Genomic DNA, 27,443 nt, shown 5'->3' with positions numbered 1-27,443 from the left:
CTCAACTTAGTAGTTATTGGATGTAAGGTTCTATGTATAACTTGCATTTCCATGTTACATGAGTGACTTTAATATCTAATACCTTATGCTTCTCATCTACAATATGGTATTAATAATTTATTTTCTTTTCTGATTGTATGGTAAGAACAATATTGTCATACTAATATTCAAAAGTACCATCCGCACATCGCGCGGGTTTTAATACTAGTAATAAATAAGGTGCATAATTTATCATGATACCTATATTAATTAGTGTATAGCCTTAGTGGATTTGAAAAATAATTTGGAATGAGCAATTAATGCTAAAGGCAAAGCAAAAAAAAAATATTTTTCTCTTGATATGCGAAAAATGATAAGTAAAAAAGAAAATTTATTTTTAGAATACTTGACAATTAAAAGTGAACGAAGGAGTAATTTGAGACAACTATTTTTAGTAACCACGATCGAGAAACTAAGGGAGTAATTATGGAATTGAATAAGAACAGTTTAAAGCAATAAAGAGCCACTTAATCATTTCAAGATTCCTATGATTTTTTGCAGCACTTAATTTGGGGAAGTCGCTTTAAGTAATTCTTGTGTGACGTTTCTGCTTAATAGATAATGCACAATAAATGCTGGGAATTAACTTCCGTTCTTTCAGTTCTTTTCCTAGAAACAAAACTCTACTACTTGATCCAATGTTTAATTTGATTAGGATGAAAAGTGGATAAATTAGAAAATCCAAAGTAAATAGAGGTGTAGGGAATATTGCCTTTTTCGGTTAGAAATTAAAAGGATGAACTCAAGCTGGCTTGACCAAAATATGTAATTCTGCCAAAATAATAGTATTCAAGATTTAATATACAAATATATTTGATTTATACACACAATATAGCTTTCAAAAAAAAATGTTCAATTGACATTTGTGATGACCCAAAAGGTCATCGTCATCACTTGTTTTAGAAACAAATTCAGTATTCTGAGGCCTAAAAATCTCCCTTTTACCTCACCTTGATTTGCCTGCGTGGTCCGGACCTATATCTGAAAAGCCTTCTATGTGAAAAAATGAGAAATAGAAATTTCTAGAGTTAAAAATTTAATCTTTGGTTGACTTTGGTCAACATTTTGAGCAAACAGACCCGGATCCGTGTTCCGACAATCCTGGGAGGTCCGCAGTAAAATATGGGACTTGGGCGTATGCCCGGCAATGAATTCCGAGGTCCCAAGCCTTAGAAATCAATTTTTGAAAGAAATTATTTTGCTGAATTATCTAAGAAATGAAGAAAAGACTTAATGTTTGAACCATTAGTATCGGGCCCGTATTTTGGTTCCGTAACTCGATACAAACTTGTTATAGTATTTGAATGATAACTGTAAAATTTGGTGAAAAATTGAGTCTATTTGACGTGAGTTGGACTTTCGGTTGAAGAGTTATGAACTTTAAGTGTTCTTGATGAAAATGATGAATTTTGAGATTTAATTCATGGTTTTACATGTTATTTTGATGACGTGATCGCACGAGTTGGTCCATATGATATTTTTGAGTTAGTATGCACATTTGGTTTGGAGTCCCGAGGACTCGGGTGAGTCTCGGGTAGGTTCCGGGATGTCTTAGGCTTAAAATATAGTTGTTGCAGGTTCAGAGAAGTGCAGATCTCTCAACTCGCCAGTGCGGTCCGCATTGAATTTGTGCTATCCGCGGTGGGGGCTTTGCGGCCGCACTCGATTTTGTGCGGTCCGCACAGGTTCACTGGTCCGACTTCGGAAGCCTATATCTTTTGATCTATAAGAAATTTGGAGATGATTCAAAAACGAAAGTTGTAGCCCTTTGTGTCTAGTTTCCAGAAAGGTAAAGAAATCCAATTTTGACATCTGTAGAGAAAGTTATGGCAAAAATACTAAAGCATGTCACTGCAGTCAACCTTGTGAGCTCCGCGACCGCACTCCTCTTTGTGCGATCCGCACAGGAGGTCTGAGGGGGTATATTTAAATAGGATTTTCAGTTATTTTTTATTTTTCAAAACTCCAAAAATATAAGAGGCGATTTTTCAAACAACCTTTCTTCTCCAAAACATTAGTAAGTGATTTCTAACTCATTTTCGTTACTCCTTAACTTCATTTTACAAGATTTCATCCTAGAATCTAGGATTTTCATGGTGGAATTAGGAATTTTGGGTAAAACCTAAGAGTATTGAAATTTGGGGATTTAGACCTCAAATTGAGGTCGGATTCCAAAATTAATCATATATCCGGGCTCGGGGGTGAATGAGTAACTGGGTTTTGGTCCGAATTTCGGGTTTGAACCAAGCGGGCCCGGGGTCAAATTTTGACTTTTTGGGAAAAACTTTAGAAAACTTATTTCCATGCATTAGAATTGATTCATTTAGCACTTATTAATATTATTAAGTAACTTGTGGCTAGATACGAGCGAGTTGGTGGTGGACTCAAGCGGTAAAGTGATAGTTGAGGCTTGAATTGTGTTCGTGGCATCGAGGTAAGCGTTTGGTCTAACCTTGGCTTGAGAGATTAGGAGTTGTGCCTTAATTGCTATGTGTTAACTGTGGAGTACGACGTATAAGCATGGTGATGAGTATCTATACGTCGGTGTCAAGCATGCCCGTGAGTCTTGTATTGTAATTGTTATGACTCTATTGTGGTTTATTCGTGCTTCATATGAGTATTATTATTATTGTTTCCTTGCCGGGATGTTGGTGTTATATTATTGTTCCCTTGCCGGGATGTTGATGTTATATTACTGTTCCCTTGCCGGGACGTTGTTGTTATATCATTGTCCTCTGCCGAGATGTTGTTGTTATATTATTGTTTCCTTGCTGAGATTCTTTTATGGTTGGTGTTGAAATATGACATGGGAGCGGGTTGTACGCCTGCAACGGTAACATATGAAATGGGAACGGGTTGCACACCTGCAACGATAACATATGAAATGGGATTGGGTTGCACGCGTGCAACGATAATATATGAAATGGGAGCGGGTTGCACGCCTGCAACGGTAATATATGAAATGGGAGCGATTTGCACGCCTGCAACGGTAATATATGAAATGGGAGCGGATTGCACGCCTGCAACGGTAATATATGAAATGGGAGTGGGTTGCACGCCTGCAACGGAAATATATGAAATGGGAGCGGGTTGCACGCCTGCAACGGTACTATATGAAATAGGATCGGGTTGCACGCTTGCAACGGTAACATAGGAAATGGGAGCGGGTTGCATGCCTGCAACGGTACTATATGAGATGGGATCGGGTTGCACGCCTGCAACGGTATTATATGTGTACTTGTTCTTCTTATTTCCTTATCTTTGTTGGTAGTTGATTTATGGCGTTCCTTACATTTCTCTACTGTTGTTCTATTGTTATCTATTACTCCGCCGCATCATGTTTCTCCCGCTCAACTTTAATTGTAATTATCTTCTTTTATTTCCGCTGTATATGACTTAACTGCACAGGTTTATTTGGTAGTCTAGTCCTAGCCTCGTCACTACTTCGCCGAGGTTAGGCTAGGCACTTACCAGCACATGGGGTCGGTTGTGTTGATACTACACTCTTTAGTGCAGATCCCAGTGCTGTAGATTACAGACCGTAGTGAGATTGCTGCTTCGCGTTCATCAGGCGATCCGAGATAGTCCTGCAGGCGTCCGCAGGTCTTGGCGTCTCCTTCCATCTATTATTCCTGTTTCTTTTGTATTCCCACAGACATTGTTGTATTATTTCTTTCAGACCTTTGATTGTAGTACTCTTAGACAGTCTGTGAAGTTGTGACACCAGTCTTGGGTAGATTTGTTATGGAATGGTATTAGCAGTGTTATTAAAACTTGAAATTAAATCTTCCGCTTATTAAATTTGTTGATTATTAACTGTTAGTTCTTAATTGTTAACGGATTTGGAATGGAAACAAGGTAAATAATTCAGTTGGTTAGCTTGCTTAGTTTTTATTAGTAGGCGCCATCACGACTCCCGAGGTAAGTAAACCGGATCGTGACAACATTAAATTAAGATGTAATCTAGAAGGCATGCAAGGTTCAACTTATTGTCTCATGCTTTTCTTTTCATCTCCACCTATCTTCAAGTTTATGAGTTCACCAAAAAAGTTATAGTGATTTTTTTTTTTTAATTACAATAGTTTATTTTAAATGCTTATCAGTTTTATTTTATTTTTGAATTTTGGTAAGTCCAAACCGTAAATTTTAAGTACTATTACCAATTTTTAAATAAATTATTCTTTCTATAAAAATACGAAACGGACCATGTATGATAGTATCTGCTCAATTATAGCTATAGAAAATTTAGAAGAGCTTAAATAGGAGAATAGATCGACAATGAAACATCCGCAGAAAAGTTTTCTAGTAAAATGTTAGAAAATGAGAGGCGAAATCAGGATTTCAATTTTGTGAGTTCATGATTTTAGAATGAGGATTTCTAGTCTTAGTGATTGGATTCTGAATTTAATATTTATACGTATTTAATAAATTCTAGACACCAAATACGCAGGGGCGGATTTATAGGCAACATTATGGGGCACGTGAACTCATGGTCTTTCTGCAAAATTAAATATTTTATGTACATATTTTCTAAAATTGACATAATATTAATTGTTGGCACCCATGCTACAAGAAGGTTGAATGGTGCACTTGGTTGAGTTGAGTTATTTACCAAAAGGAATTGAAATTAATTCCACTTAGTATATTTTTTCTTCTTTTTTAGTAGAGCACCCATATACTATAAATTTTAGATTCGCCTCTTTAAATATATTGTTTAAATAAAAATTATTGAGTTCGACCGAACTTGTAGCTGTGCTGGTGCCTCCACGTAGAATAGTAAACATGAAGGTGACAACTCAAACTTTTGAGAGAGATAGCTTTCATTCTTTTATGCCAAGCAAAGTTGGCCATCTTATTCTTATGACAACGACGTAAACACTAACTACTCTCTTTTCTTTAATTAGTTAATTAACTTACTTTGTAAAATAAATACTGCTTTACCAAAAAAAAATTCAAAGAAGGTAAAGAGTGCATAATGTTACACAAAAGAATTAAATAATCATATCACATGATGGTCATTATTTTGCTTAGTCAAACTAGTTAATTAATCACTCGTTTCTGCCGACATAATGGTCTGAAAAGTCGCCACCTAAAGTTAACTAATCAATGATAATATCACATGATTCAGTGGATGTAAACAAAAAAAGCCAACACGGTTTTTGCACCAACTTAGTACACAAGAGACAAACAATTAAAATAATAACGGAAATTTGTACCACTAAAGTGTTTATGGAAAAGAACATGTGATTAGACATGTTACGGTTTCGATTATTATTAAGCATATAATAGAGAAAAATAATATTGGAAAGAGAGAATATATGGTATGGCGTTGTGTAATTCTTTAGTGAAGAGTATAAAATGGTTACTCCGATAGTTTTCTTTTTAGAAGGTGAGTCGAACTTGACAGACTCGTATATTATTGTTTATCTTAAAATACGAGTAACAATTAAATTTGATTTGTAATTTTAAAGATATGTGATTTAGTTCAATACTAATTAATAATCAAGAGGTATAACGTATGAATGAAAGAAATGAGTAAATCAAATCAGTGTTGCTAGACAGTATATCGACCTCGAGCTAAAGTGACCTCGAGATGGATCAAGAACAATAAAGCAAGAATAATAAAGCTAAAGGACAATTCTGATGAACAATGAGCGAGAAAGTAAGAAAGAGTATATTCTTTCCAATGATTAGATGATCTTTACAAATGATTGGGGTCCCTTTTATATAATAGGGGAACCCTAAATAAGGTACATTTCTATTTACGGTAAAGAATCTTATTGCGACAGCTGTCTAACCGCCTAGTACATATTCATACAAATCTATTCCGGGTTTACGTCATGATCTTGAGGACGTGACAGAAATCTTATCCTTTTGTAACAAACTCATAACAACACCATCTCGGAGTCGGTCGTACTTGGCCGTATACAATTATATAGTCCAGAATTTGGCGAGTTACCCGTTATCAACTTCAATTCATTTGGCCTTGTTTTGGGTATGACAATGGATTAATTATCCTATATATTATATTTATTCTAAAGAGTAGGAGGATAAATTGGCTTCCTTCCATAAAGTCGATTGGAGTTGATTCTGACAGTGTCCGAGGTGTGCCTATACCGACTCCTGTCAAAACTCTTCAATTTTACTATTTTTGAAAAATATACACAGGAATGTCACATACGTCTCAAATTGAATGCATGTAATTTCTTTTTAGCATGTAATGTAACTAAACGACAATCAATTTCCTAAAAGGTAAACTTTTCAAGTACTAATCAAAATTATATGAAGCCTACTTTTAGCTTATTTTTGTTTAATTGATCGTTTTTTTCTCAACTTTATTATGTGTGACATTACATGTCGTTGGTGACCCAAACTAAATGGGTCCTAACATGTTAACATGGGGTGTATAGACTGGCCTCGACTTAAAATATGGTCCAACTGAGGTTTGGACATACCTAAATATAATTTTGAGTCAAGCCTAAGTACAATATCATGGTTCTAATAAATCATGTCTTGGATTGAGCTAAAGTTCTGGTAAAATTTAACCGATGTTAGCTTGAAATTGAGTCCAATCCAACGACCATGTAATGATGTTCATGAAAGATAGTTCAAAGCGACAGAAAGAACTAAAAGTAGTGCCACAAATTTGATTTTAGGCCGTGCATCTAATTATTTTCTATGATTGTAAAGCTTCTATTTTATTGGCAATCAACAACTAAGGCCACATAGTCTTCTCCTCTCTATGGACGTGGAAACCCTAGCTCTCGATGATCATGGCCTGAAAAAACCTCCTCCTTCGTCTCCACCAGATGATTGTTCACGTAAAAAACAGTGCCACTCTCTGAATCATACAGTCTAACCTCTTTTCACGAATATCTTTCCCATGAAAACCGATGCTCCATCTTATTGGGACGCTCAAAACCCTAGTGGGATTAATGTTGCTTCTAATGATGAGAAGTTTCCTAATGCTTCTGATTATGCTATATATGACTAATGTCGATTTTGATGCTGAGACAGACTCTTCTGAACAGGAGAATGACGGTGAAGAAAATTCAGAAGTATTTTTTAGCTATAGTTCTCAATTATAAGCAGAGAATACTCCACAGTCATCAAAATATTTTTAGAAAAATTACGCGACACATCAAACATTTACACTCTATTTACCATTCGTAGCTAGACTTTCACCAAATTGTATCATTTGTGAACACCCTTGTATTTCGCTTGGTCACAGTTGATACATGTTGTATTCGTTGCATGAACAATTGCAGTTGACACATATTGTATTCGTTGCGCGTTTGAATACAAGTGATATAAGTTAGTAACAATTGAACAATAGCTACGAATGATAATTAGGTAAATTATAGTTATTAGGCTCTAAACTATAGTGGTTTATGATTTTTATATTCCTATACACTATTTGAAACTTTATTACCCTCCCTACTCAAGTTTCAATTTAATTACATACTATATACAACAAATTATATACACTTTAGAAATTAAATAAATATCCTTGTATATTAGGAATCAATTATTTTCCATCCTTATTCTCTCTCCCTCGTGCTCTCTCTCTCTATCTCTCAATCCTTAATTCCAGTAATGTAGAGCAAAGGAAAAGAGAGCATCAATTCCATGCTTTTTGAATTCCAGTAATGTAGAGCAGAAGGTGTTGCACAATTGATGTTCAAATTGAAATTGTCAATCAATAAATTTTGAAGGTGTTTGACTCTCCATCATTGGCAGCCATTAAAAAGCTTTGAATTTGAATTTTAATTTTCAAAAATCGTTATTTACTTGGATTGGGTGTTGTTGCAAACAATTGAGAATATTGTTTGGAATTTATATCTCAATTTTGAGGGTGTTTTGGTTTAGATTAGACTTGATTTTGGCTGAATTTCAGATTGAAAGAAGAGGAGGAAGAAGAAGAAGAAGAAGAAGAAGAAGACGACGACATGACATATATTATACTTACGAAATTGTAATAAAGTTGTAGTAAAATTATAGGTAAATTGTATTATATTGTTTATATATATTTTTATTTAAATATTGCATGAAAGTTGAACAATATTATATAAAATTTGTACAAAAATTATATTTAAGTTGTATGATATTGTAGTTGCATATAACTGGATAAAAATAATATATGAAAGTTGTAGATAAGTTGTATAATATATAATTAGTTGTATGAAATTTGTTTTTACTATGTATAAATCAGATACAAAATATACAAAAGACATATTGTATAAAATTTGTATACAAATTGTATTTAAGTGGTATGATATTATGGTTGTATATAACTGGGTAGAAATAATGTATAAAAGTTGTAGATAAATTGTATAATATATAACTAGTCATATGAAATTTGTTTTTACTATGTATAAATTAGATACAAAATATACAAAAGACATATCGCATAAAATTTGTATCCAAATTGTATTTAAGTGGTATGATATTGTAGTTGTATATAACTGGATAGAAATATTGTATGAAAGTTGTAGATAAGTTGTAGATAAATTATATAATACTAGCTTTAAGAGTACCGAGTTGCGCGTGTATCTCGTGCCATGATTAATTTTTTTTTTATATAAATATTAGTACAAATGTGTAATGAGTTACAAAATAAAAATTTAAAAGGAAAGTGTAAGTTCTTAAAAATGATTGATGTTGATTATGTTTAACTAATTTTATAACGAAAAAAATATTGTCCCAAATAAGTTTTCATATGCTTTATTGAAATACCGGTACGTGGGTTTTGTATTTAATTTAGAAGTTCAAACAGAGTAAGCATAATGTGTTAATTTGTATTAATATTTCTCCACAGTATTTTAGATATTTACACTTCTTTTTAGGAAATAACTTAAAAAGGTAAATCTTTGATGTAGCAAGGTTGCACAATATAAAGAAGATAGAATAACAAAGAGGATCATCGCAATTATAGCGTGGCTATGGTTATACTTTAATTTTACCTATTATTCATTATAAAATAGTTTTATAACTTTATTAATTTATATGTATAATATTTTGAAAAATAGTACATGACTGAAAGATAAGAAGATCTGTCAATAGTATATTCATCCATAAATAATTTGTATAAGTTATAATATTCTTAATTTTGGTGATAAATTAACGCTAAATATAATTTTATAGAGAAATAAGAATAGTTCTTCTTACATAAAATTAAAACGAATTTGGTACTTCTCAAAAATAAATAAATTGTGTTTAAAGTAAAATTATAGCATTTTTAAAATTCAAAAAGTAAATAAAAGCGATAAAAAGAAAAAAATTCCTAAGTTTTTGTTTGATAAGCGATACAATAACAACAGCCCAGTGTAATCCCATAAGTGGGGTCTGAGGAATAGAATGACTCAAAAAAAACCGTAACAAAATTAATTAGAATTTTCATATTAAAAATATCTTTTTGTCTTTCATAAACGTTTATGATAAATTGGCATTTAAAACAATTTACCTCTTAAGAAGATATATTTTTATCCTGTAATCAACTTTGATTTTAGGAATTGAAGAAAATCCAATTACTTTTTGAAAACGTTTCTCATTTATTTATGGTAGGAGTTTTAGGACCCTTTTTTATTTACTTTAAAATTTGTAAGAATGTTCTATTTTTCCTTTTAGCTTGTAGATTAACTTTTTAACCTTTTGTAAGTACATTTCATATTATAAAAAAATATAATTACACCCAATACATATCTTTTTTATTTAAATAGGAAATACTTTGAGCATAATTTCGTCCCATGTTGAAAAAATAATTCTTTATTTACGTTTAGGATAATATTTATTTTTCCTAAAATTTATTCCGATACTTTGACATCAAAGAAATAAGATGCAAACATAATTTAAAGGAATCAAATTAACAATAAAATGGTCTTTTGCTATCATTTTGTTATCAGAAAGGCATAGTAAGTGTTCAATGTTATTTGGATACTTTGACATAAATGAAATAAGATTAAGGAACATATTTAAAATGAATCAAATTAACAATAGAATGTTATTTTGCTATCGTTTGATTATCCGAAAGGAAGAAAGTGTTCAAAGGTTCTTTCATGTTTTTCTCTATTCGATATGTACTCCGAAAAGAAATTAACACTACAAAAGTTGATATATTTTTGTTCTTACACAATTTTATTGGAATTATAGTTGAATACAAATCCCTAACTTTTAGTCCTAATTGTTGGGATACGTTTTTTATTTCTGTAAATAGAGATAAACAAAGTCAAAGTAGTATAATTATAGTAAACTTTAAAATTTCTAAATATTGGACATATTACATGATTCAATTAAGAAAATGTTTACTAACTAAAATTTTAGTCGATTTTTAACTCCTAAATATTAGAAAAATATTTAAATTACTATTTTGTCCACTATGAAATCTATTTTTAAAGGATAAAATAGGCGAACAACATTTCGCTAAGGGCCTTCGTGCTTTTAATATAGTACTAGTCTCACGATACGCACGTTGCACGTGTATTTTATTTCAATGGGTACAGATTTTTATAAATTATATTAAATTTGTGCTTGAATCATAGAATATGTCAAAGAAAAAATTCTAAGTTCCTGAAATTTATGATTCTTGATTCTATTTTGATAACTCAACAAAAGAAGAAACTTTGTTCCACAAGAGTTCTCAATCATCCCAGTCAATATATTTAACATAAAATCATTTCAGTTTTATAATTTTATTACTATAATTTTATAAGCCATGCATCCTCTTTAGTTTCAACAAGATCATATAACTTTGAAGATTTAGAATTATTTTATTTTTATTTTTTTTAAAAACTATATATTCTTATTTTCATTCTAAAAAGACATAAAGCAGGGCGCCGTCTAACTGGCATAAGACGTTGATACTATTCTAAAAGGAGTAAAAGTATAAATTTCATGTAAAAATAAAAAATAGAGTTTATTATTTCAATCAATTTTCACGGATTTATTGTGTTAGTTTTCTTGTGTGTATATAATAAATTTTTATATTTTAATTTGGAAGCGTTAAAAGTTAGTCTAAATTGATTCGAAAAGAAAGTTATAATTGTTTTCTAATATTTTCATGAGACGATTGTTACTAAAATAATTTTCTTGTATATTTTTCTAATTTTATGTAATCAATAATTTTTATTTTGTCATTTTTGTAAGCGTGGTCATAATTAAACAGCCAACATCAAAAACTAAAAACGACATTCCCAATTTCTTCGTAGAATTGTGTGCACGTAGTATAGAATATTTAAATTTGGTTTCTACCTCATTCAACTCTCTAAAAAATATTCAAGAAAAGTTGTGTAAGACTACAAATATTTAGTTAGAATTAAAAGTTAAATTAATACTAATAACATGGACCTCCTTGAAGATAATTGGTCTTCTGATAAAGTTTTCTTTCATCGTGTGAACAACTTTGGTTATATTTTTTCGATCTATATAAGGTAACTTTTCAATTGATTTGAGTGTCCTAAATATTTGGATTATATACATAATTTAAATAGGGAAAGATTTAATAAGTCAAATTTTAATTGATTTTAAAATCTTAAAACTTAGGAAAATAACTTAAATTACAATTCTATCCAATATGAAATCTATTTTTAGAGGATAAAAAAGGCGAACAACACTTCGCTAAGGGCCTTCGTGCTTTTAATATAGTATGGATAGATAGATATAATTAGCTGTATGAAATTTATTTTTACTATGTATAAATCAGATACAAAATATAAAAAAAACATATTGTATAAAATTTGTATACAAATTATATTTAAGTGGTATGATATTGTAGTTGTATATAACTGGGTAGAAATAATATACTCCGTATGAAAGTTGTAGATAAGTTGTAAATATGATTAGAATCGCAGTCACATTTGATAGACTTAATAAATGTCGGAAACTAAAATAAAGGGATATAGTAGTTGGCTTAAATTGCTGCAAGAGTGGAAGATCTGGAGAGAAAAGAGGAAAGAGGAGAGAAAAAAAAGGAAAAATGTATAACTAAATCCCTTGATTGAAGACATTAATAATGGATTGAGAGCATTTTAAGATGGAATGTATATATTTTGTAGCTAAAATGTGTTTAGGTCGGGTAAATACAAAAACTTGAATATTTTTCGTAATAAGGTTTCAAATAGTGTATAGAAATAAAAAAATCCCTAAAATCAATACATCAGCATTCTTCATCTTTTTTCAAAGGATTGAAGCTGGTGAGATACGGGCCCTTGGCCCATGTTATCCAACATATTAGTTAGCCCAAACTCATATAGCCTGTCCAGTATCTTGGTGATCCAATCCAACTATTCATTCCTTTTAGCTGGGAATAGAAGGAAGAACAAGATACTCTAATAGGTAGCAACAGTGGCAAGTAACAGATTCAGAATTTTTAAATTATAGGGACTCAACTATTTTTAATTTGGAGTTATTACTGAAATTGAGTGCTTAGTTAATAATATATTTATATGAATTATTAGTTTTTCTATATAAATAAAAGCATAGTACTAGATCCATCAAATAAAGAAGCTGATCAGAACACATAAGTGATAGCTACGATGTTCCTTTTTGCACAAAATAAAGTCACATATTATTGTAAAAATCCATACCTACATTGCCCATGCTATTTAATTATCAAATAAAAGTGCATCCTTTGAGAAAAGTTTTAACTTTTTCAAGTTTGCACCCGTCAATTTATGTAATGTTAATTTCATCCCAAAAAGTTGATTAAACACTAAGGGTTGGACCATCAATAATACTTCGGTTTCTTTCCTTTTCTGGATATTATTTTCTATGTTATCAAAATAAAAGTGATCTAAAGTAGGTCTAGTCACTTCATTACTTTGCAGAGACATTGCTCACGACGTTGACAGTATAAAACCCATTATTTTCTCCACAGTCGATTTAAAGCAAAGAAAAAAAAAACTATTACTAGTATTTAGTATCTTATAATGCTCCTCAATTCTCAAATAAAAAATAGTACTACTATTACATATGGTCATGTGTGACTCTGGCCGGAAGCATAATGCTTCTGATGGGAAAGTGTAAATAGTGGGTATATATAGTCAGACGCGGATCAAGGATTTAAACTCTCTAGGTTCAATTTTTAAGATATTTAATATTGAATTCATTATTTTTTTAAGGTTATGAGTTCAAATCTATTATTTTTGCAATTTTAATGAATTTTGATATATAAATCTTTACTCCGCATAAAAAATTATGAATTCAATTGAATCCGTAACTACCACACTGCATCGGCTTTGGTGCATGTGACTGTGGTAGAGTCTTTGCATATGAACCACTTTGGTGAGAAATTGATTGCTGATATTTCATCATTGCATGCCCAAATAAAAGATTAGAGTTCATATAAACGCCATTTTCTTTTTTGGCTAAAAGACACACTTATATATGGATGTCTAAGAGGGTTTTCAAGTATACAATTTCCAATTTTTCATTAAGGGACTAACAGGTCGTTTGGTAACACAATAGTTACTCTATTTACTTAATCTTCTTATTATTGTTTCTGTTGGTTTTTGCTCATAATGGGAGACAACAAAGATAAGGATATATAGACAAGGTTTCTTTCCTCCCACCGTTGGTCAAAGAAAGGGCACAAATATATCCTGAATAGCACTGTGATTGATCACCACTTCAGCCCAAAAAAAAAAAAAGAGATAAAACAACCCATATTTGGTCAAAATAAATCTGGGATAAAAGCCATTCCTCATACGGAACAACTAAGGGGTGATTTGGTTGGAAAGAAGTTATCCCAGGACTAATTATTTCGGGATTAGTTATTTCGGGATTAGTTATTTCATCTTTCCATGGGGATAAAAAAATACTACAATCCCGGGATAATTAATCCCGAGATTAATTATATATATCGTAATTTTCTACCAACCAAACATGGAATAAACTCTTCTTAAATTTAATTCCGGGACTAATTATTCCTTATCCCTCATACCAAACGAGCCCTAAAAGTCTTATAGGTTCTCTCATTTCAGCATGCAGGGCCGGAGCTAGAAGGCAATTTACGGATTTGGGGTTTTGTCTGTCCCACATCGGTAGTGGTATGAGGAATTCGGTCTCGGTCCTGGGTAATCCTTACCTTTTGATCTAGTTTTTGGAGTTGAGTTAGGTTCAAAGTTTTTTTTTAATCATGGTATCAAAGCCAAACTTATCTTAAGTCCATACTCCAGTTAGCAGCCATGCAAGGGGTATCGAATCAATGAATCCCACTATCCGAAACCTAAATAATGGTATTTGGACTCAAAATACCTTTATATAGTTAAAAAAAGTTACATTTCTAACTAAAATGCAGTATTATACTGCGTTTTAATTTAACGGAAAGCTAGTCGTTAATGTAAAACGTAGTATAATACTGTGTTTTAATGAATAATTCATTTTTTTAATAGGAAAACACATTATAATACTACGTTTTAGGAAAATGTGGTATTATACTGCGTTTTACTTCAATTTTGGGCCCATCTAAGTGTTCTACGGATAACTGACATAAATAATTTGTTTTTTTAAAGTAAAACGCAGTATAATACTAGGTTTTACTAAAACACACTTTTTGGGCCCACCAATAAGTGTTCTGCGGATAACTGATATAATAATAATAATTCAAATACATAAAGCGTGGTATTATACTGCATTTTATATAAAAAAATTCTGCACCCCAAGCTAGGACTTGCCTTATTTAAAGGCGTTAGGATTGTATGAAAATCCATTCAAAACTTTCCTTCAAACTTCAGTTCATACTTCTCTTCTTGTTATCAAGCATTTTTTATAATGTCTGAAGAGCCAAAAATAAGGGTTTCATTATATTAGAGGGGGGGGGAGGTGAGGTTGTAATGGAGAATAATTCTGTGAGGTATAGTTCATCTCCACAGTGTCATGTTAAATTGCCGCTTACAATGGAGTATGATAAATTGGTATCGTTGTTACGTAAAAAAATGAGTGTGAGGAAACGTTCGGTGAACCTTAAAGTAACCGGTAGATTTTCGTATTCCGTGACTCCGCAGGGATTTACTTATTTTTTGAGTTAAACATCGAAGATGATGAAATTCTTAGAGATTTTTTGCGGATTCCGGATGAATACAGGAAATTTATTGTAATAAAATTATTGGAAATGTACGTCAAGGTTGAAGACGTTCCCAATAATGAGGGTGTGCATAGTATGGATAACCCCAGTCATCGGGTAGTTATTCTGGAGCAGTTTTTGCCGGACAGATTCCTCATGAAAGAGCTTGCTTTGATTTAAACTTCTAACCACCGGCGAATGAGCAGCCACAAAATAACTTTTTGACTTTATATAATCCACAAGATGACTGGTAAACTTCAATTTTTCTATGCTTTAGCGATGTTTATTTTATGTTTGAATTGGATTTGTATTAACACTCATATTTTTCATAGGGGGTACCGTCCAGATATAAATTTTACAAGTTATGACCCAGCTCCTAGTTAGAATATATGTAGTTCTGGCGTATTGGACCACGGAGGTCCATCCAGGAGTCATCACCAACAAGAAAATGTCCATCATGGAACGTCAACATAGTACGACTTGTAAGTAAAGTGATATAGCTATATGTAAATTATTTATCTAGTTGAGTAGCTTATCATTTTGTTCTTTTTGTGCAGTGAAAACGAGCAATTTGATGTTCCTGACCTCACCAATTACCCATAGATGACGCAGAGTCATGAAGATGATAGTGATTATGATAACAATGCTGATGAGTCTGAAGATGACACACCCTTCCCTGATGAGGGTGATGATGAGGAGGAAGTGAATGTCGAACCTGAGTTGACGAGGGAGCATGCTCCTCCACCTCCCGTTAGACAAGAGTGTACGAGTCCCAAGTGCCGTTTCATGAGCGGAATATTCCCTACCTTGATAATTTGCCAAGTATGCCGGATGTGGATGACCTCACAAGGGATGATGATGAATTTCGGTCAGCAATGTGGGATGAGTCTAGACCAGCGGTGTTGGCAAAGGGCATGTATTTCCCCGATAAAGCTTGCCTAATCAGGGCAATAAAAATATACAACGTAAGAGAGTGCCGTGAGATGACGGTAAGGGAGTCAACTACGGAGGTATACAAGGCTGTATGCCGTAGAGACTTTATGGGCTGTCACTGGATGTTGCGTGCCAACAAGAAGAAATCAGGGTTGTGGAAAGTGGGTAAATATATTAGCACCCACAGATGTGAAATGGACACATTTAATAAGAATCACTTCAACCTGAATGTAGATTGATTTCTCTTGTCTTGATTCCATACTTGGAAGTGTCCATTAGGTTCAAGATTAAAGAGTGTATTACAGCCGTCCACCAAGAGTATGGTTGTACTATAACCAAAAGAAAGGCATATATCGGGCGCAAACGTGCCTTTGAAATTATTTATGGTGACTGGGATAAGTCTTTTTCATCTCTGCCCAGGTATATGGCCGCACTGCAACACTTTAACCCCGGGACTGTTGTTGAATGGAGGCATGAGCGGAGTCCGGACAGACCCGAATATATTTTTAACTATGTGTTCTGATCATTTAAACAAGCAATTGATGGTTTTGTGCGTTGTCGTCCTGTAATTTCCATAAACGGTACTCATGTCTATGGAAAGTATGATATTAAGCTTTTGATTACAGTTGCAGTAGATGCCAACGGACAAATATTTACACTAGCTTTTGCCATTTGTGCCAACAAAAGCGAAGAGACATGGACGCTTTTTTTGAACCACTTGAAGCAACACGTTGTCAAACAACGTTCAGGTATTTGTCTAATATCTGATCGACATGGTGGTATTTTAAGTTCTGTACGGCATTTTCCTGAATGGCAGGAACCCTATGCATACCACTGTTACTGTGTGAGGCACCTGAAGGCCAATTTTCAGAAAAAATATCACGACAAGGCCTTATATGATAATGTGGATGGCTGCAACTGAGCACCAGCAGTGCAAATTCACGAGGCACATGAAAGCGATCCGTCAGTTAGATCCACGAACCTATACTTGGCTAATGGGACATGAGCTTCACATGTGGACATTGCATGCTGATGGTGGCAGACAATGGGGAGCCCTGACTACAAATGTGTCGGAGTCATTCAACGGCTTGTTGAAGTCTGCACGTGGATTGCCTGTCACTACCATGGTCCGGATGACATTCAAATAGATTGCGGAGAGGTTTGTTGAAAGGCATAGAGCTGCATCAGTATTGATGGACATGGGTATTGAATTTATGCCAATACCGATGAGAAGATTTGAGAAGTACAGGAGGCGAGCACATTAGCATTCATTTTTACAGTACGATCACGATCGGGGTATTTTTGAAGTTCGCACCACTCTCCGCGGACACCAGGGGAATAATCTACAGATGGTGAATGAAGCCAGCAGGTTGCGTTCATGTGGGAAATGGACCATCTACCACATACCGTGCACGCATGCCTTGAAGTGCTTTCAACAAGTTGGTTTAGGGGCAACCAACTATATTGATAGGTAATACAGTGTTGCTGCATACGTACACATGTATAGTGGGCAGTTGCAGCCATTGGGTGCTGAGCATTATTGGCCGCCAGAACCTTTTAAAATAATGTGAAATAAGGACTATTTGCGCAAGCTGCAAGTGCAAAAGAGAATGCGTATACGGAACCAAATGGATGTTGGTGACACCATTTATGCGCGTAAATGTGGCATATGCTCGCAAACAGGACACAACCGTCGTAAATGTCCTTCAACTGGTGTGCGTGGCGGTGGTAATCCAGCTCCTAGTGCAAGTTCGTCGAATGTACTCAACTATCAAGGATACACCTAGTCTTTTTTTTTCCGTATTGTTTTTGTAATACGTGTCTGTACTTGTGTATGTTGCAATATCTATCAAATAAAATTATGTTCCACAATTTTGTTACATCTTATTTTTTAACATGACCTTTTGAATTGGGATGCTAATATGGTAGTTCAAATATTCAACTTATTGGTGTTAGTAAAGAAGACCAATCTTAAAATTAAAAAAAAAACCTATAAAATCAAGACATCCTTTATTATCCTTCTTGAAAATTTGCTTCTTAAAATGGCCGCTGTCTTAAAAAAGAAATCGAAGAAAATAACTAAATCAACGTACAAGAAAATAAAGGATAATAACCAATAGGAGAAATTTAATATGTATAGCGTGGTATAATACTACGTTATGTGTGTTGTCTTGTCGGTCTGAAAAAAGCTGAACCGGCTGTGCAAAAGTTGTTTCGTCTCAGAAAAATTTAATATGTAAAGCATGGTATAATACTACGTTTTGTGTGTTGTCTTATCAGTCTGAAAAAAGCTGAACCGACTGCGCAAAAGCTGTTTCGTTTCAGAAATATTTAATATGTATAGCGCGGTATAATACTACGTTTTGTGTGAAATTTTGCCTATAAATAACGGGCGCATTCTAGTTATTTTCTGCGCTTAACAATACCAATAGCAAATATTTCCATAAAACCAAGTGGTCTTTTTACGCTATAACAAATGTCTCAACAACCCCTTTATGTCCTAAGGTGCGAGTGCGGCAAAAGATGCATGATGCACGATTGTTGGGAAGAAGCTGGACGCCGCTACTGGGCGTATATGAACAAGTTTTATAGGCAACCCGACGAACCTACATGCAATTTTGAGGTATGGATTGATGAACCCTGTCAGCAGGAATACTACAAAGACAAGCTCCAAGATCTTCATAATTTGTGTTTGAAGCAGTGGGAAAGAGAGCAACAATCCAAACAAGAAGTTGCAGAGTTGAAGGCGAAACTAAAGGAGGTGGAAGAAGAAAAAAAAAGCTGGAAGACCAACTCAAGTGGTTGGAGCAAAGAATACTAAGGGGTGATGACTAAACAATGACAATGACATGACACATCTTTATGTTTCCCTTGTCATGTGTTATCATTAGTTGTACTGAATTTATGTTATGCTAGGTTTGCTATGTTTGTGTTTGTGTTATACTGCTAAAATAAAATTGTTGTTCAAATTGTGTTAAAATAAAATTATTGCTAAAATACAATACTTGCCATTATTTACATAATGTAGTATTTAAAAATACAATTCTTGCCATTATTTACATAATGTAGTATTTACACAAAAAAACAAATAAAAATAAATCAATGAGTCCCACAGACTGTGTGTTTCAGTGCAGCTGCTGGCCTAAGGCGCATACCCAGTCGCCCGGGTACACTATCGGGATCATCCTCATCAAGTCGCCTCTTTATGCGAGGATGCACAATAGCATCGCCAGTACAACTGGCAGGATCAGTAGAAGGGGCCGTCAGCAACCTACAAAACAATTACTAAGCTTAGCATATGGAAATGTATATTAGTAATGTACGTGTTAAGTTAAAAATATTTTCTCACCATGGTCTCGTCGGGCTACTGAGTATAAGCATCCGTAGTGTCCTCATCATCGCATACAGTGGCCTCCGTGATGGGCTCGGATGAAGCCTTAATAAGAAAATTAAAAATTAATTTATGGCAAATCATTAAGGAAAAGAAAACAAATTAAATTTTTACAGTAATACAAACATACCTGCGCCTGTGATAGATCCGCATCAACCACCGGGGATGAGCCAAAACTCAACCTGCGCCCGCTATCCACGTCTCGGGTTGACCGATCCTCAGCCGCGGTAGATGAGCCTGAAAAGAACTAGTCTACATCTTCGTTGAATTATCCGTGATCAAAAATGGATATGACGGGGTGACCTGCGAAGCTGGTAGATCCAGCTGAAGGACGTACGATGACATGCTGTTGGAAGGCTCGTCTAGCTGAGGGAAATAACCCGGCTGATCATCTTCAAGATCCTCATTAGGTGCCTCAACAGGTGGGTTGACAGGTGCCTCAACGCCCCCTTGCTGGGGACCACCTCCTCGCCATCCCCCGCGTCCCCGTAGGGCACCCCTGCCTCGTGGGGTAGGCCTGGCTCGTGCCTGACCCCTAGCTCGTGTCCGACCCCTGCCTCGTGGGACAGGCCTACCCCGATGGTGCTGCTCTGGAACCGCATACTCAGCCTCGTGATCCAACCTCTCGTCCTCTCTGGCTCGCTGCAGGGTCCGAAGAGCCAGCCTAACCACCCACCGGCCATACTCAACGATTGCAGAATTGTCGGCATGCTGCTGCATCTCTTGTCCCAACCGGTAGACCATGTGATGCCCAATAGCCTGCACAAAACTTAAAATATTAATTACATAATGCTATATCACAACTATAAGTATGGGTTCCAACAAAAACATACTAGTGCCTCGTGCCTCCCGGCGTATGGTCTGAACCGACCGCCAGGTACATGAACAGGGTTCCCGATCATCAGTCGGGTGTGACGACGGTACCATGACGTATAGAGCTCAACAATTTCCGCCTGGATCTATGAAGGTGGTGACGAAATCAGGTCCTCTCGCTACTCCCAAATAAGGACCTGCACCTCTAGTCATCCTACAAATGCGTTGTCCACCCTCAAACGATCATCCCGCTGATAATATGTAGCCACCCATGCAGGCTCCCTCGGTATAGTTTGGGGATGGTCAAACTTGCGTAGTACCCGTTCTGTGGCATGATGCTCCACAACATCGAGGCACATCAACGGGACAGAAATGCTCCAAAGCTGTCGGTCGACCGAGCAATAATCGGGCAGATCAGCTATCAACTCGTCGCTGTATGGCATCTAGATGAACTATCAAATAATAACATAAAAGTGAGTATACGCAACACAAGTGAATTTATAACAAGTTTAGGTACATATTTACCTGTGCGGCCTCCAGCATATCCAACACATCCCTGACAAGGGGGAGATTATGATGAGCATCACTGCCTCAGTAGTTCTCACGCCGGAGAACCCACCTCCTAGCTAGAGGGAGAAAGAAGGTGCTACATCCGGCTCTAATGGTGGTAAAGGTGGCTGCAACGACAGGACCCGCTCCTAGGCCCAAACCTAACATACAAGGTTGACATAAAATTTAAGAGTCATTTTGACTATATAGAAGTCGAAGTAATGAACAGAGTATTCGAATATGTTGTCACCTGTAGAAGCGGTAGAAAACCACATATGTCGACCTGGGTGCCCATGCTAGCCCAACACATACTTCTGTACAGGTAGGCGAGAACAGCAGCACCCCAGCTGTACTGGGGTAACTCATCTAGCTGCTGAAGATGATGCAGAAAGCGCAGACTCACTACATTACCCGAAGTGTTCGGGAACAAGACACCCCCCAAAAGAAGGAACAACACCAACCTCGTGTACCAGTGAATATGGAGATCCTCTATCTCGCCGGTGATGTCGGGGTGCAATTCCTCCATATGCTGTCTGATAGCTGTCACAGAAATGCGACTGCCCTTCTAACTGCAGCCTCACCCTATGACCTGAAACCAGTATACTGCCCCAGCAAATCCAAATACCAGGCACACATCATAACTCTCATATACTGGGGCAGTGCAACGACCAGTCCATCAATACGCATCACATATAAAACCTGAACATCCTGAAGTGTGATGGTCGCCTCTCCAGTGGGCAGGTGGAAAGTGTGCATCTCCGGTCGCCACCGCTCTATCAACGCCGTGATGAGACCAATCGAACTGCAACCGCCCAATCTCAAAAATCCTAAGGAAGCCCGTAGCACGCATGCGATGGACTATGCAGGGATGGAAATCTCTATGCCTCAAAAAGTCCCACAAGTCGTTCGGTCTCCTGGCGCGGAGAGTCTGATCCAATAGATATCCCTCCCATTCGTTCGGGAATTATGGTCGCCCTGTAACACTAATATCTGATCCGAGGCTGGTCCAGGATGCACAGGCGGCAAGTCCATGTCTTCTACTGTACATTAAACAATATTAATTATGTGTTTGTGTTATAATAATTAATATTTAATTATTTAATAGGACATAGTATATAACTATGGGTTCCAGACTTGATATTTGAGGCCCAGTAGCACCAAGCTAACCTGAATTCTTACGTGTGACAATTTCAATATTTTGAGAAATTTTTTTGCGTTATAATAATTAATATTTAATTATTTAATAGGACAGAGTATATAACTATGGGTTCGAGGCTCGATATTTGAGGCCCAGTAGCACCAAGCTAACCTGAATTCTTATGTGTGATAATTTCAATATTTTTTGTTATAATAATTTATATTTAATTATTTAATAGGACAAAGTATATAACTATGGGTTCCAGACTCGATATTTGAGGCCTAGTAGCACCAAGCTATCCTGAATTCTTATGTGTGTCAATTTTAATATTTTTAGAATTTTGTTTGTGTTAAAATAATTAATAATTAATTATTTAATTGTCCAGAGTATATAACTATGGGTTCCGGGCTCGATATTTAATTTGACAACATATATTAATTTTTTTTAGTTCTGTAAGTTTGTTTTATAAATTAAATAATTAATTTTTGTAAAGTGTAATTGGATAGAGCTTGTAGTTAGTAGATACTTAAACTACAGAGACTCTACGCTAAAAGGCTCTATATTTTTCTACGCTAAAAGGCTCTATATTTTACTACGCTATAAGGCTCTATATTTTACTACGCTAAAATGCCACTATTCTTTAAGCAAATAAATAATCTAAACTAAATAAAACAACAAACATATGAACATAACATTCACGAAATTACATATAAAACAGTAAAACATATTTATGAACAATTTTATTAACAATAAAAATTATTTCTCAACTTTTAACTATTTTTTTTAAACACTAATAATTTAATCTGGGTAAAAATAACATACAAATTTAATTGCAACCATAACACAAATCAACGTGAAAACACATTCAAGAAAACAAATATGCATAATTATACGAGTTTCAACATAAACTAAATTGGAATACCTCAATTTATGTTTTTAGAAATGTCAAAAATTTGAAATTTTGAGCCCGAAACAAGGAATCCACAACAATCGAAGGCTTGGGTTGTATGCAGGACCTACACTCTTCACTTTTTGTGTGACGGGTGAGGCCAATCCAATTTTTTTAAAAACGAGGGGAGGACCGCTGGAAATGCGGGGAGGGGGGGGAGGGGGAGGGGGTTTAATTTTAAACCAGTGGGATTTTGTCGTGGGGAAGAAGAAGTTTATAATTTAATAGGAAAACACAATATAATACTATGTTTTCCTAAAACGCAGTATTATAATGCGTTTTCCTATAAAAAACGAATTATTAATTAAAATGCAGTATTATACTACATTTTACATTAACGACTAACTTTCCGTTAAATTAAAACACAGTATAATTCTGCGTTTTAGTTAGAAATGTAACTTTTTTTAACTATATAAAGGTATTATGAGTCCAAAATACCATTATTAGGTTTCAGACTCCATCATGATAAGTTCTACATTTACTTTTGCTCTATTAGGGTCCAGAATTATGTTTCGATCGACATCTTTAGTAGCAAGTATTTTGGACGATTTGCAGTCGTACCCTATATTTTTGCCACCTTTTAACCTATACCCTATTTTTAAAAACTATCGATTTCGTAATAACAACAATAACAACCCAGTATAATCCTACTTAGTGGGAGGGTAGTGTGTACGCAGACCTTACCCCTACCCTAGGGTAGAGAGGCTGTTTCCAAATAGACCCCCGACATCCTTCCCTCCAAGAACTTCCCACCTTGCTCTTGGGGAGACTCAAACTCGCAACCTCTTGGTTGGAAGTGGAGGTTGTTTACCATCATAGCAACCCCTCTTGTCTTATATTGATTTCGTAACCAACTAACAAAAAATCCGTAATAATATGACCATTATACCCTTTCCAAAATATATAAAAGATGCATCAAGCATACCCAGATTCAAATTCCAGATCTCATATGTATCTCCTTCATCACTCCGTCTCTCCTCAGATCGTCTCTCGCAAACCAGATTTGAACTAGATTTAAATTCCAAATTCAAAATTACAAAATACATTGTAAGTATTCAAATTCATCTTCAGAATTCAAAATAGTGTTTGAATTATATGTTTTCTGATTGATTGATTGAAGTTGTTTGACAAACTTCACTAATATGCTGAATTTGCATTCTAAATCTGTTTGACATTGAATTCTAACATTCTAATCTGACAAATATGTTGAAGTTTTCCACTGCATAATATGATGAAATTTTTGGTTTATTTGCTAAACAAGATGAAGTTATTTAGTTCATATTTAAAAAATTTAGCAAAACGAGTTGGCAAATAACACAACATTATATTAAAACATTATATGAGTGTTATCATTGTTTATTTTGCTAAACAAGCTGAAGTTATTTACTTAATCAGTGTACGAGCTGAAGTTTTCCTCCTACACTGGCTAAAAAAATAAAACATAAATTAAAATTACATATTGCACAAAAAACTTTAGCATAGGTGCTGAAGCTTTTTAGTTAAATATTTAAAAACTTCAGCAGGAAGAGCTGAAGTTTTCTTCCTACACTTGGTAAAAAAAACATAAATTAAAATTACATATTGCACAAAAAACTTCAGCAGGAAGAGCTGAAGTTTTCCTCCTCACTTGGTAAAAAAAAATAAAACATAAATTAAAATTACATATTGCACAAAAAACTTCAGCATAGGTGCTGAAGTTTTTCAGTTAATCTTTAAAATGTTCAGCAAGAAGAGCTGAAGTTTTACTCCTACACTTGGTAAAAAATAAAACATATATTAAAATTTTAATATATGAAGAGCTGAAGTTTTACTCCTGCACTATGTATTTTATTATTATTTTTTTGGAAAAACTTCATACCAAAAAATACTTATGTTTTCACGAATATGTAAAACATTTTTCATATAATTTTTTGTATGCTGAAGTTTTTTTAGTTCATCTGCTAAAAATACTTAATATTTTGTCGTGCAATATGTAATTTTCGGATAACTGTTTGTTAATAGCTCTGTTATTTTCTAAGTTTAAAAAGAATTTTTAGTTCATGCTTGAAAACTCAGTAAAGGGAGCTGAAGTTTTCATCAAGCAATGTATATTTTATTATGATTTTTTTGGAAAAACTTCATACCAAAAAATGCTTAATTTTCGTATTAGTTTTTGTTAATTACCGTTGAAGTTATTTTGTTCATTTCCTCCGTTATTTTTCGAGTTTGAATAGAATTAATATTAAAAAAAAATGCACAAAAAACTTAATACAAAAACTGAATATTTCATTAAACATTTAAAAACATAAAATAAATTACATAAATAACATTATAATCCTTTAACTAAAAGGATTATAGAAAAAAAGAAAAACTAATCGTCTATGCCATCATCATCATCATCATCATCGTCACTACCAGATGGACGAGCATCTTCATCAGCAAGATTATCAAATCTTGCAAACATCACGAGCGTATCAAGCTTGTTGTTAATTTTTTGCAGCTCCCTATCGTACTTTTTTTATGACCTCATCAAGCTTCAACTCAAATGCCTCAATGATGTCTTGCTTGATTTTTTCCACTATTTGCCTGATGACAACATCCATTTTTCTCCTTTTTATATTTTATGTCTGCTAAAATATATGTGTTTGAGTGAATAAACTCACAAGGTATAACGTCCTTATATAGGCAAAAAAAACTTCTGCATAGTATATGAAAAGGCAAAGACGAATTTTAAACGTTGTCTAATGAAAAACGTGCATGAATGTGATAGGAAAGTAATTATTACACTAACACATATCCCCAACGCAATATAACTACTACTTTAATTATGTTTGTTATGTTTACTCCTGTAACCTATGCAATTAATGCTGAAACATGCTCAAGTTTATTGAATTTATTTGCTAAACTTCAGCCCAATGTGCTGAAGTTATTTAGTTCATTTCTAAAGCTTCAGCACTTAATGAGCTGAAGTTTTTTTCCCTGGATTCATGAATCCTTGTCATACAGCTTTCATAAAAACTTCAGCTGATATGCTGAAGTTATTTCGTTTATTTCTAAAAACTTCAGCACTTAAAAAGCTGAAGTTTTCTGTACAGGATTCATTAATTATGTCATACATCTTTTTTTCAAAAAACTTCAGCAAAAGATGCTTAATTGATTTAGTTCATTTATAAAAATTTCAGCACAAACAACCTAAAAATTCTTCTGTTCACTTTCCTAATACTTGCCACTGAAGATGAATCTGCAGGATGAGTTCGATTTGCATTGTTATATCTTTCAATGGGAGTTGGACTCCTGATTTCAAATACTTGGATCATGATACAAAACTTGTTCTACTTAATACGCACATATCATTCAATACTTTCCTGAAGAAAATTAGTGAAGTTGCAAATATTGATTCAACCAGATGTTCACTAAAAGTATGGTTTGATATCAAACTAAATACAAGCAAAGGAATGCTTGTAACTATAGATGAAGAACTCAGTACCTGTATACATTTGCTTACAACTGATTCAACCTACAAGAATTGCTATTTTGTCATAAAAAAAATACAACCTTCCGAATCTGCACCATTCAAGCAATCTCTTGCATATGCGATAGATTCAGAACCTTTTGCTGATTATCAACATGAAGTAGGACAGCCAATAATGGAAGTAGACAACGAGCAACAACCTTCTAACATTACAGTTGCTTCAGAATATATAATGCTGCAACAATTACCCGTTCCTCCAATAAATTTATACCAGTTTGTCGATGAACAAGAAGAAGAAGGACATCTAATAATGCAAATTGACAACCAACACACAATCCAACAAAGTTTTTTGTTACCTTCTTCAATGATAAGCAACAACAAAGATGAAGTAAACATGGAGCTTATACCGATAACATCAGATACAATTGAAGAAATTGCTGAACATGTAAAATACATGAAAAATACTTAGGAAGAATCTCTGCAGAATCTCCACCATGTAAAATACTTAGGCACGATGCGTTGCCTGAGGAAGTAAGAGTCGGATCAATTTTTGAGAACAAACAAAACATGACTAAATTTTTCTGCAGCTTGGAGATAAACCAGAAAGTTGAATTCACTGTTGTTAGATCATGTTTAAAGAGATACGAGCTGAAATGCATCGTGGAAAAATGTACGTGCTACCAAAATAAAAAATTCCACACTATTCAGGGTGATAAAATATCATAACAACAATGAATGCTCGATTGATGCAAGAAAATCAGATTAGAAGCATGCTACATCAAATTTTATAAGTGAACAAATTATAGAACATGTTCGAGACAAAAAGATAGAGGTTACACCAGCCTTTGTAGAAAACAAAATGAAAAAGAAATTTGGGATTGACATTGGTTATCACAAGGCATGATGCGCTATTCCAAAAGCTGTTGCTTGCATAAGGGGAACACCTGAAGAGAACTACCAGATTCTTCCTTCATACCTGCACATGATGATGCGCAAAAACCCAGGAATGTACACGAGCATAAAAAGAGATGGCAGAATAGGTAAGCAAAACATTACTAACCATTAGCCTGAAGTTTCAAATGTTCATATTTGAAAAACTTCACACCTTATGATTTGTTTTTT

The 27,443-nt window shown here is 34.3% G+C and overlaps 1 protein-coding gene across 1 annotated transcript in view; it reads left to right on the top strand.

The window, feature by feature from the left end:
- The window catches only part of LOC142162047 (uncharacterized), a 36,868-nt gene extending 18,017 nt beyond the window's left edge, over window positions 1-18,851 (top strand). Inside the window, exon 11 of the mRNA XM_075218348.1 lies at window positions 18,681-18,851. Within this exon, the coding sequence (XP_075074449.1) occupies window positions 18,681-18,851 (171 nt within the window). The remainder of the gene's footprint in view (window positions 1-18,680) is intronic.
- The last annotated feature ends 8,592 nt before the right edge of the window (window positions 18,852-27,443 follow it).

Source organism: Nicotiana tabacum, chromosome 7 (genome assembly GCF_000715075.1).
Source record: "Nicotiana tabacum cultivar K326 chromosome 7, ASM71507v2, whole genome shotgun sequence".
Taxonomy (NCBI): Eukaryota; Viridiplantae; Streptophyta; class Magnoliopsida; order Solanales; family Solanaceae; genus Nicotiana; species Nicotiana tabacum.
This window is presented reverse-complemented; position numbering and strand designations above follow the sequence as displayed.